Source organism: Typopeltis vanoorti, chromosome 11 (genome assembly GCF_054136105.1).
Source record: "Typopeltis vanoorti isolate ZY-2024b chromosome 11, IOZ_Tvanoo_1.0, whole genome shotgun sequence".
Taxonomy (NCBI): Eukaryota; Metazoa; Arthropoda; class Arachnida; order Uropygi; family Thelyphonidae; genus Typopeltis; species Typopeltis vanoorti.
Genome location: NC_143559.1, coordinates 44,662,158 through 44,675,476, shown reverse-complemented (window position 1 = coordinate 44,675,476; position 13,319 = coordinate 44,662,158). Strand labels below are relative to the sequence as shown.

Here is a 13,319-nt window from a genome sequence, read left to right as displayed (position 1 = left end):
TAACAAAGCAAGATGGGGAATCATTTTTTTTAAAAAAATTTCCATACTTACCAACCTGGTATCAACTTATGCCAATTTTTTGGATAAACTGAACTGACCAATGCCACAAATTCTTTTCCTTTATTTTCATTCTTCTTAACATTAGAAAAAAGCATAACTGAGATCCTACTTCATTTGAGGCTTTTCTACAAAAATTGTATTGTTACATTATTTGCACTGCATTTCTCCTCCCCCATGCACTGCAAAATGAAATCCTCTCACATTTATTTCTCAAAGGGAGTAGGCAGAACTCCTTCAGCCATTTCACACTAATAGCTCCCATTTCCATTTTATTTCACATTTTTCTCTCTTTCCACCTCCCAAATGCCTTAACATAAAAGTAATCTAAATGGCATAAGAGTACTATACACATTATTATGCCAATTCTTTTGGTCTATCATATAACAACCAAAAACATACTGACAGATAACCATTAATTTGCTAGATCTGATCACTTCTTTTGCATCCAACCTTGGTGGCATATTTCACAATTTTCCCACTTGGAGTTCATGCGACAATCATTATATCCTATCTCGCAACCTTTTGATTCTCTTTGTCTTGACAATATGATAATTATTTTGTTTCTCATCTAAAATTTCCTTGTATCAAACACAGAAATGGGAAAAGCATAAAAAAACAAAGAAGATAAGGAGACAAATGAAAAAAATCCAATGACGGATAACCATGATGACATCTGACCTACAAAATTATCCATATGACTACAGCTTGTGGAAAGTGTTTTCAAAGTGAGTAACAGACAGAAGTGAGGTCATTTAAGTTGGTAAGAGATCTTACATTATAAGCACAAGTTAAGTTTACAGCTAATAGTAGGTAAGAGAGAACTTGGTTGTCATCCTTCAAAGCTGAGTTAAGGTATGGTCAGGAAGCATGCGAGATCCTGGTTCTTCTCCATGGTTTTTGTGTGTGTATGTGATGAGCTACAAGCAAATGTTAAGTGTTTTTTTCAATAAACATGTCATAAGTGTTTTGTGGGGGGGGGGCTGAAAGAAACTCTTCCTCGATGAGTTGTCCTAAAATCTTTCAGGGAATCAAGGATGAGGCCGCATAATAATACCAACTGGTGAGCTTATTTGCAAAATATATATGATCTTTAATGACTAGTATTGTTCATTGGGTTAAATTTAAGTTTAAGCTCAGAACAGGGCATTTTCAAATGGACCTTTTTTTTTTTTTTTTTTTAATCTGCAGTTTTAAATTTTCCCACTACTCTCCCACTGTGCGGCACATCTCTCTAATATAGGCCATTTCCATCCTGCTCCAAATTTTCTGTATGTAAAAACTTAAATATACATGTTGATCTGTATCTATGTATGGTAAATTCATATACTAAAAATTTAAATATTAAAAACTATATCATATTAAATATTAGCTACAACAGCATTATTATTATTCAAAGGCTTTTACTTGCCTGTTCTGCAGGAACTTCTTTCACAACTTCTTGACTAGCTTCAGTAATAATTTCCTCCTTACTTTGAGGCACATCGGTTTGTTCCCCAGCTCCTTTTTCTTCGCTTTCATCCACACCATTCTCCTGTATTTCAGGAGAATGGGAGTTCACGACTTCATTTTCTATTTTCAACTCTGAAGTCTGCAAGTCTTCTCCTTTGGGGGAATCTGCAGAAGGCACATTATCAGGTATGGAAGTGGTTTCTGCAGGTGATGGAAGTGATGTAGTTGTAGGAGGTTCTATTTCTGTTGCATCTTTGATCTCATTTTGGCACTGATCTTTGTTATGACTCTGTTCAGTTTGGTTTAATTCAGATTTTTCTTCTATGCTTGATTCTGCATTAGAAACAGGACAATTTTCATTTTCAGGTTTTGGTTCATTAGCTATTGACTCACTAGCTGTTTCTACAGCTTCTGCAACAGTCTGTGACTGATCAGGGCTTTGCGGTTCATTTGAAGATGCTTGATTTTTCTCAGTTTTGATATCTTTTGCTGTTTCTCTATCTGGACTATCTTCAACAATATCAGTTGGAGCATCACCTGAAGTAGCACTTTCAGTTTCACCCTTTTTGACTAAATCATCCTTTTCTTCTTCAGTTTTTTCTTCACTTGTTCCTACAGATTCTTTAGAATCACCACCATCATCAGTGGTCTTAGCATCAGAATTATTCTGCCCATCTTCTTTATGTTCCTGAAACAATATTTTCAAAGTTAAAATAAAGACTCAACATGGAAGTTATAAGTACCATTTTTCTAAGGACCAGGCTACCTAATGAATGCCATAAGACACATTTAACTTACATAAACTAATTAGTCAACCAGCAAAATACTTTTATCTTGGAAGTCACAAATTATCCACGTTTGTTACATATAGCAGAAATCTTATACTTGGTGTGCTTTATACTATATAATCTTTAAGAATTCACACTAGAGAACCCATAATGAGCAACTTTAACCCAATACTTAATGTATTATAAAATATTTTTAAAAAAATTATTTCAATCATAGAAGTTTGTCTATCATCAGTAACATTTTGATTCACATTTCAATATAATTTTGTCGGCAAAGGTTGGTCGATTGGTAGAGCCTCTGCTACTAATGGCTCAGTTAAGTAAGTTTGAGCGTGGTTAGTAGTTGGAAGGGGACAAATCGTTCAATGCTGTTGGCACACTCTCTCTCTCTCGATTAGTCTTTGGACTCCCTGGAGGTGTCAAATAATAATAATAATAATATTTGTCCAGAATTCAGCAGCTCATAACCCATGCAGTTTATTTTTTTAACTCAAAAGACAATACTGATTATTACTATAAATCTATATTGAAGTGGTATATAATATATAATTATATCCCTAAGGGGTAATACAAGTAGCAGTTAAAATATATTGGTAGAGATGTCTCCCCTTAACTAAATTTTATTGAAGTTTCAAGTCATTACAGAAATTGCTTGCAACTTATTTAAACAGCTACATAATACTGAAGACCAAGAGCCATTGAATTATTTCAAATGAAAACAATGGTCAACAAGAGTTGTGAGCCCATAGTGCATGAGCTAGTGTCAAAAAATTTGTGTTTTATCAATGTTTTATCAAATGATGGTTATGAAATTCAGATTTAAAATAATATACTCAAACAGGTAACAGTCTAACTGACTGTTTCATAAAGGACTTGAAAGCAGCAATACAGAAGATTATTGAACCAGAAAGCACATCAAATGATGGTTATGAAATTCAGATTCAAAATAATATACTCAAACTTGTGTTTTACTTTTGCAAGTAGGCTTCAGTTTTGTTTTGTCTTTTTTCAAGATTCCTTTGTTTTACTTCATAAAAACACATTGGATGGGAGAAAAGTACTGCATATTACCCATCCCAAAATATGTATTTTTGAAAATCTTTGAATAAAAAGGAATGTATTCGAGATAAGAGAAATTAATAAATTGATGTAAAACATTCTGTGTTTAGTTTTCCTTTAACATTTAGTTTTCTTTCAAGTTTTCATTTTTACATTGAAAAAATTTAATTGTATTCGTATTACCCAAAGTTCCTCTGTCAGAGTCAAGATACTTTACATACAATTTGTATAATTCTTAAATAGACAATACTCTCACCACTTAGATCACCAAAAGACACCCATAAAAAATATCTGGTATATGTGCAAGATTATTATTACTTGAATCCTCCGAAGAGCCAAAGGATTCACACACCACTCCACAATTCACTCTCTCTCCTCTTCTGCTACCATCAGCACACAAGACACCACTAACAGTATTTTTTGTATGTAAATTGCATGTGTTCTCGCAGACGATTTGCCTATAATTATTATTATTACTATTATTATTATGTGAGACCTCCAGGGTGTCCAAGAACTCACAGTGAGAGGGCACTCAACTCTACTTTGCTAAATACATCTCACCCTCTCTACTACTACTTAATTCTCCTCCTACAACACTACTATCAACACCATCTACTGCCCATCATCGCCAACAACAGTATGTTTTGTCTGTAAATTGCGTGTGTTCTAAAGGCCAATTCGTCTATACGCAGGATGAAAAACCGAGTTTCCAGGTGGGAAAAACCCTGCTAGCTCTGTATGAGATCGGCTAACTCACCTTCAATTGAAAAAGCTCATAAGGATTCCCCTCGTCACGACAAAATGCGCTGAAATTAAAAGATATACCTCCCATCGCAAAAAAATTTCGTGTTGTCACACAGGAATAGTTTTCGTTGGAACGCTAATTTAAAAAAAAAAAAAAAAAAGTTTTCTTATCCTCTAAAGGAAGATAGATATCAGTGTTTACATTCTTCATATTACACCGCATGTTCATTCTAATGGCAGTAAAAATGTTTTTCATGACAATGGAAAATTAACTGGATTTTAGCATTTTTAGCATCCACGGTATATTATTCTTATTGCACGCGTTACATAAGATTTTCATGGAATCACAGGAACTGTGGAAAGCCTCGCTAAACTATACAAACCTCCCTACATACGTATTTGTTTATTAAAATGCGCGCAATCTCTGGCCATTTTGCTCGTTTTGGAAAATGCTGCTATAAGACACCACCTACCGGAATAATAAAATATTTGCAATATTTAAATTATATCATAAAATAGTTAAAAATTAGACTTTTTGTGGTTATGAGACCATCGGTACTTTATTAATATATTTATTACCTTATTTATTAGTAGGCAGGATTATATTAATAAAGTACCGATGGTCTCATAACCACAAAAAGTCTCATTTTTATATATTTGCACTATTTCAATAATATGGATGTACAAGCGACAAACAACTAAGATTAGACACACAGTTTGACGTAATGCGCCAAAATTATAGCAATGAGCTATCACTTCTTTGGAGGAAGTAAAATTAGAATTTGATAAAGGTATAAATGAGAATAAAATTTTGAGACAGAATGTACAATCGATAAAGCTGCGCTTTCCAGGCGTACATAGAAGAATTATTTAAACAGGTTAGTTAGAAAAGCGGTGAACCAAAGGAAATGGTAAGGTTTTTATTATTATTATTTATTACAAGCAAAAAAAAAAAAAAAGCCTTTGAATGAAGAGACATGGGTTCAAATTCCGCCAGTGACACAAACCGTTATAAGAACTTTTCGACTGCATTCCAATTGCATACCATGGTTAAAATGGTTTCTTATAACGGACAAATGCTGCAGTATCTTTCAAAAGATGCTGCAGTATTTGTCTATTTGGATGTCACGGTCGTTATATCCTGGCGTAGGAACGCTATGACATTCATACAGATGCAAAGGTGGCGATTTAAGAAAAGCGCCACTGACAGAACACTTTATCAAGGATCGAAACTGTCACACTAAAAAAGGCGCGTAGCTACAAATTCGTCATATAGGACACTACTACCATCAACACCCATCTACCGCCTAACAACAGTATGTTTCGTCCAAAAATTGCGTGTTCTCACGGCCGATTTGCCTGTATGCGAGAAAAAAAAAAAACCTGCTACCTCTGTATGAGATCGGCCAACTCACTTTCAATTAAATTATTTATAAACATTAATATTTTGAGACATTACGATATATGAAATGGTTTAACTTTTGATGTGACGATATTAACGTACCTGTGTAACCTTGTGGCAACATTTAGTTCCATAATGAGACTGCCAGAAGACACACCATTATAGGTTTCATTCTCTTCTCCTGGAAGCAAACCCCACTCAGATTTTAAATCATGCAACTCAACAAAAATAGAACTTACTGTTTCAGATAATACGAGATAAGGTTAATTAGTAAGAACCTCTGTAGTGCAACTGGAAAAACGTAAGGACGTTGAGCCTTTCCAGTGGAAAGGTTCAATGTCCTTAAAAACGATTTCCGAGTTCGATCCTCGTCGGAAAAGAGTAATCTTTATATGGGTTTCTATTCAACTGAAGGCAAGTCAGTTGATTTCATACTGTAGTAGCTGTTTGTTCCTCTGAAAACTCTGGTTTTTCATCCCACATACAGGCAAATCAGTTTTAGTACGAGCACATAATTTATAGACAAAAAATATAAGTTGCGGCAAATGGCGTAGTGTGCAGATGGATGATAAAGCAGTGTTGACGATAGATTGCGTACTCTCCCACGATTAGTCTCGACTCCTTGCAGGTGTCACGGAATATAATCGCATGGCAGCAGCCGTCTATGAATCAATTATTTATATTGTAATAGATGTTGATTACATGATTTACTTTCAGTAATTAAACAAAATACCACAGTCAAATATATGGAATATGCAAACTCAAAACATAATTCGATCATGATCAAGGTTAATTCAAATAATGTAATTTTTTTTCTTTGCTCTCATCCCGAGATTTTTCATCCCCCAAAATAGGTAAACCGAACACACGCAATTTACATATATAATAGCTGATAGACGTAGGAGAGGAGATATGACAGAGGCACAAATTATTATAGGGGGTTTATATGATTGATACTGATGACTTTAAGACCAGTGAAGGAAGGGAGAGAACGAGGGACCATCCCTGGGGATTGGGTAAGAGTGTGGTTAACAAGAGTGTTACAGCTAGATTTTTTGCTTCGAGGGTTGTGAATGAATGGAATGCGTTGCCAGAGGTGATTGTGAAAGAATTTAAAGAGAAGTATGATAGGTATTGTGTGAGTAATGGCTAGTGTGTCAATGTAGGACCGTGATGAGTCTTTTGATTCCATGGAAACACGGTTTTAATAATAATATACTCGCCTTAGCTGCTTCGGCCGGAAATCTAAAATAAAAACTGCTACCCACGAAAGGATGCGTATACCTATACTATATTAGCGCCGTCCGTGTGTTCGCTAAGAATTTTGTTGCTGTTTACAAATATATATAATTAATACTTTTATTTTTGACATAATCCGAAAACCCTACTCTAGAGACCAAAATGTAACTTTTTTCCAGGCTACTTCAGCCTCCAATAAGCGGAGTGGTGATCTCACACCGGCTGATGAAATTCACCTAAAGACAATCTACAAAACTCGATGCTCGTGACGGGATTCGAACCCGCAGTCTGTTGGGTGGAGAGGCTACGCTCACCACTCGACCAACCATGACGTTGTTCCTCAAACACCTAAGAAATAAAGATGGTAAAAACTTTTCCTGCTCTGATTCCGAATGGCGAACAGCAAATTTAACGAAGTTCCAAATATTTGTTTGATAAGAGACAAAGAAGTGCAACTTCAGTAACATCCTTTTCAATCCGATAAAGGAAATGCATATACTGTGATCTTTCTGAATTTTGCAAAGCAAAAAAGCTTATACATGAAAACTGTTGCACATGGCGGATGGTGATATCAATGATGAATATTACAAGTGTTCCACAGAACTCAGTTATTGGGACCATTACAATTCAACATGTAATACAGAAATAAATGAAATTCTATAATGCTTTTTATTCACAAAATACAGTAGGCAAATCTCTCTTAGCCTTAACTTTTGGAAATCGGTGTGGGCAGACGGTATGAGAAACCTCAGCCTTCGCCAATGACTACCGATTATGTAAAACATCAGGGCGAGAGTATGGCTGATAAATATCGCCATCTCGCAGCGAATTCTGGAGTAGATTTGTTGGTTGCAATAATCTTGTCTGCAATAACCAAAGTTCGACTTTATTCCTAAAATAGACAGATCTCAAAAAAGTATACAAAAACATTTCCTCTAAGTAGACAACTAGACTAGAATCAAACTTATGTTGTTAATCTCGCAGCTCAGCATTATGGAACAAAAAATCGTTTTTTAGACTTTTAGAGTATACAAGCACTTAATGTGATATTTAAAAAAGCCTTCAATAATCATGAGGCTGCGTGTGTGTTAATTTATGCGATGCTCTTTGGTTGAAAAGATTTGAGTGCGCAAACCATCAGGACTGGAAACACTTTCAATGGGATGGTGAAAAGGTATTTCCTTTCCAGTAATTTTCATTCCATTCCAAAGAACACAGACATAAATACGCTATCTCAAATTTTCTTCGATTAATCACAATAGCTATTAACGGAGAAGCTGTACACAGTAAAAAAAAAAACTATGCGTCCCAAATCAGTTACTGATTTCTAAGGGAAAAATGAAATAAAAAAATTGCAATAAGGCGTTTATCCTCTTCAGCTTCTGATTTACTCATATGATCTGCTTTACATCTGCTGGATCGTAATAGAATTCCACACAAAAAGGAGAATGTTGAACTAAATCACGTGTCCAACACGGGAAGCAATAGGTCACAAAGTTAACTTTTGGAAGTGCCTCAAGTATGATGACAAAATTTCTTACCTTAGTAAGGTAAACTGATTAATGATATAAAAACTATATCTGAGTGAAAATTAATTTCTTTTGTTATATATATATATATATATATATATATATATATATATAATATAGAAAAAACAAATTCAAATTTAAAGAAAAAAATTCAAGGAAGACCATCAAATAATAAATTCAGAATACCCAAGTTTAACTTCAGTTTTGTTTTTCTGCTACCAATTGCATCAGGTTCCTTATAAGAGGATACTATTAAAATAAATCAATCAAAAAAAATTAAACATTTCTTTCAGCTAATCACATTTTATAATTGCCACGCTAGATTACAAATATTGGAGGAATAGCAGAATATCTAAATAATGAGGGTCGGGATAATAGTTGATTTGAACTAGTACCACTTAATGGCTCAAGTAGTGCCAGGTTAGATGTTGGCGTGTTTTCTTAATAAAGATGTTTAATGCATTACATCCAAAATAATGCAAAAGCAGGCTATATATTCTTCTGGAAAAATATTTTATGGGGGAAAAATCTGCTCATGTTAATAACTTCCAAAGAATAGAAATTGCACAATAAAAATATACCCACCATGACTTGGAAAAAAATATTCTCTGCAAGAATTTACTGTAAGTGCCTAAACTAGAAGTTCTAAAATCAAATGATGCTGCCCTGCACAGACAACTTATTCTTAAGTATGTGGAAGAGGGGCCCCCAGAAATGATAAGTATCTTTACATCCATGTGACTAAACTCCCCACCCAATCACTAGGCAGGATATCAACCAACTAGAAACTAGGAAACAGCCCCTCAAGGGTGAATCACCACTGGTTTCCAATTTCTCCCCTCTCCTCCTCGTCTGACAAACACAGGAAATGCCAGCCGAGGAATGCAGACAACTCACAAAATAAAGATTAGAAGGAAGTATTCATTAAATTTGATCTCCTGGCCTAATTAAGATATTGTACTTGAATGTGAACTAATAATAAATATCGAAATTAAAGATTAATAAGATCGTTTTAACAGTATACTCTAAATGAAAATCTCAATATAGTAATTGTGAGATCCGAGCCATATTTCACTAATTGCTACTTAATTAGGTCCTCTGCTAATTTCTATTTTATAAGCAAAGTAGTTATTCAAATGACAATGGAAAGTAGGCCAAAGCCTTGACCAAATAATTAAGGTCCTTAAGTAAATTTCTCACATGAGTTGTGTTAACACAGTTCTTCCTTTAAGGCTAAATATTGACAAACAGAAGAATCCTGATGCCAAGAAAGAAAACACTTTCCCTTAAACTAATAATTTTCATTGTGTATCAAAAGATGATTTTAATAATTAAGACATACATGAGTAATAGCTACAAACAAGTAAATAATAGAGAATAAGAATATGCAAGTCGTGTTATATTTGATATTTTGATTTCAGTGTACTGTTGTATATTATACAGCAATTGTAAGAGGTGGCTTATTTTACAGTACTTCACTGTACAAGTTTTCCCGTATTGCATTCTTGAAGTATTTTACGTCAGCAATTAATATTACATGCCATTTAGATTTATTTTATCGATCTGTTTTCACCCAATCCTGTTTTATATAAAACAATATGGACACTGTAATATAAACTATGTCGAACTGATGACTCATTTTCACAATGCTTTAAAATTTTATTCGCTGCTCGCTTACCAAATTTCAATCGTGTCGCGAACTCAAGTCGCTCACTGGTTATATACGTATGAATGGAGATACTGAAGTTACAGGATATGCACATCACTGCTGGTGAAATGAGTTAATTGAAAGGAAGGAGGAGGAGGAATATTATCTAACCTCAACAATCCGACCAAAGAATAGGATATTAGGTATCAGCGTATCATTAAACGCTAAGCATCGTATAAAAAAATTACGGTGACTAAGAACCTCCTGACCGACGAAAAAATCAACTGTTGTAAAATGAGACGATCAGTTTCACCAATGACCAGCCTGTGGCTCAGTTGTTGTCCATAAATTTAATTTTTTTTTAAACCAAAACTGTTGAAAATTCAATATTACATATATAAATAAAACAAAGTCCAGTTTATAAACGTTCATTTTTACATGACATATGTTGCACACGTGTTCCAGAATCGCATTCTCCAATATTTGCTTTTCGATTATTTATATTTATTTATTTTTTGTAATCAAATGTGTAGCCAAAATGAATCTTGCGATTTATGTTCTTACCTATTTCTTATCAATTTTAAGTCAATATCTATCATTTCGCATCACACATTTTGAGTATTTGAGTTGCAATACGACATTGCGCATTCAGACTACTTGTCAGTGGTGAAAGAAGTGCAGGAAACAAGTTTTCAACATAGTTTCGAGAAAACAATTTAACATAAATAATTTTAGAATTTTCATTCGCCGAAAGTGTGATATTGATTCTACCACGAAATCGAGAAAATTGTGCATGGTTGATGGAAGGATCTGGAATTCCATTAAAGCTCAAGTGATTTTTTCTAAGCTTTTCCAACTGAAATCGAGTCGAGTAACAGAACAAACTAGCCAGTAAACACTCATCCGATTCATCTAATATCCGTCTACAGTTCAGGTAATAAACTATTTTCATAGACCTGGATGACACCTGAGTGACAAAAAAACATTGAAGGACCGAGTTCCTGGCTTATCCAGTCTGACTGGTACATAGTACTAAGCACTGCTGACATGTAAACTTTCCTGAAGTTTACATCTTTGACGTCAGTTTTGTGAAGAAACTGACGACAAAGATGTTCTTAATCAAACGGGAATTGAAATTTTAAGGCGTAAAAAAAAAAGTTAAAATTTAATTCATTGGGGTTTTCTTATTTATATCAATTTTATTCGTTATGTGCACAATTTGAACTGAACTGAAATCCATTCTACTCTCAAAGAATTCAAAGATTTATCATTACAATTAATTTTGTCACTTTTTTTTAAATTATCAAAAATGTCGAAAATTCCTTTTTAATTTTCCAGATGTCTGGTGCTTCCATTATATATAACAGCATTAGGAAATTAATACATTCAAATAATTGTGTGGCAAATTTCGAAAAATGATTTGTATAAATAAGAATGAATTCAACACTTTCTTAAAAACATTAGAAATAGATGTAAGTTTTATTTAAATTTGTGCACATTTGACTCAGTTTTAAAATTGTGACTTTGGATTGATATAATACATATTCAATTTATTCCACAAACGAATGAAAGTGATATGACATTTAATTACAAATCACTTTCGTTAAGGAGTACAGTGATAAAATGAGAATCCAATATAAATTCGCACCTTTAAAAAAAGGATGAATTCACATTTAAATGTAAGGAACGCAGCAGAATTATTCGAATCTCCCATAACAAATATATAGTTCAAACATCCGTCTAACAAGATCATACTTTTGCACTTCCTGTAAGATGTAATGAAACCCTTGCATATCCCAATGGCATTTCTCCCAAATCCTTAGTCCTCTGAAGGTTTTTTTTTTTTTGTCTCACTTTTTTAGCTGTTTCCAGTACTGAAACATATGGCATTTTGGTTCATGATTAAGAGTATCTAATCTGTGTTCAGTCACCTTTAAATTACATTACGTTTACGCCTCGATCTTTTTTTTTCCTCTCTCTATATATATCTATATATATATATATATATATAGATATATAGATATATATATATAGAGAGAGAGAGAGAGAAAGTCCTCAAAGCTAAAGGGTGAGAGGTAAAGAAAGGGGCATTTATAGTTACCGTAGAAATTAAATAGGGAAAGCTCATGTTATCCCATATTGACTTAGCTTTTCGGGAGTCAACTGAATATACATCTTTAAATGTCATTCGAAAGTCAACCTGATTTTATTTTGGATATTTTATCCATAGGATATTGAAGTGCAAGTTCTGTTCATTATGATATATAAATGAAAATTTGCATCGGTTAAGACCAGAAAAATGGATTTCTGCAACTTTTCGAAAGGTTTATATATATATATATATATATATATATATATATATATTTTTTTTTTTTTTTTTTTTATTGTTTTAATTTGGTTATTGGCTGAAATGTTAGAACATGAAATTTAGAAAACATCCTAACAAATGTTCACGGATGATTCAAAATTACATTATTTCGATTTGGTTCCACTAAATGGTTTCTTCCATTTTATAAAATTAAGCTTGTGTCCTAGGTATACAAGTACTAATTCCAACCTCTGGAAAGAGGTATCATCGGACCAAATTAACATTCTGGCTTAACTCGGGACACTTATTCAGATTTAAAATTTTAAGATTTTTTTTTTTTTTGGATTTTTCAAATTATTACAATTTCTCATTCTAACTTACCTGGATACCAACCTCTTCTATACCTGTTTCACCATTTGCAGTAGCATTCTCCTTCTTACTCTTGCGTCTTTTCACTTTTTTATCCTTTGGAGGAGTTGTGATGTCTGCTGACTTCTGTTTACTTGAGTGGATCCCCATTCTACGATTCAAGTCTTATTTACTTTTCTGCAAAAAGATATTTATCCTACTCAAAAATACAACTTGCGAAAGATTTTATAGAAATTGCTAACACAGTTAATTCAATAAATAACACATTAAAAATATAATTGATTGGTTTTATCAGCATGAAAATCCACGCCTAAGTCTCTATGAATTGTAAAGTTAAACTCAAGTAACTATATAAATCCCTTAGAAAAATAAAGTTCCTATCTGAAATTTCACATCGATGTGAAATTTCAGATGTGTTCAGTAAATTCAATGAATATCCGTGAAAAGCTTTCAAGGATTTCTTCTACGTGACTATAGAGTGAAGTTAGCAATTTTAAGGTTATCAATAAATCCTAGACCTGTCAATTGTTAATTATAGCTTGAAGCGAATGTCTGGTACATCCATCACACTTCGATTAATAGACAAATTGTCAAAAGACAATTGAAAAGACACGGCCATGAGAGGATACAAAATATAAATCCGTTTTTTGTTTAAAGAAAAGTTGGTGTGAGTTTAAATCTGAAAGAATTTACTAGGAAATAGCATGGCTTGGTTTTAATTGCG

General features: G+C 33.4%; 1 protein-coding gene across 5 annotated transcripts in view; it reads right to left on the bottom strand.

Annotated features, from left to right (window-relative positions):
• LOC150101484 (uncharacterized) overlaps positions 1 to 13,319 on the bottom strand; it is a 113,087-nt gene that overhangs the window by 34,547 nt on the left and 65,221 nt on the right. For all 5 annotated transcript variants that reach the window (XM_090400004.1, XM_090400003.1, XM_090400007.1 and 2 more), the window contains 2 exons: positions 12,608 to 12,772; positions 1,469 to 2,197 (listed from right to left, as the gene is read on the bottom strand). In XM_090400004.1, coding sequence (XP_090256130.1) covers positions 1,469 to 2,197; positions 12,608 to 12,745 — 867 coding nt within the window. In that variant the 5' untranslated portion in view covers positions 12,746 to 12,772. The remainder of the gene's footprint in view (positions 1 to 1,468; positions 2,198 to 12,607; positions 12,773 to 13,319) is intronic.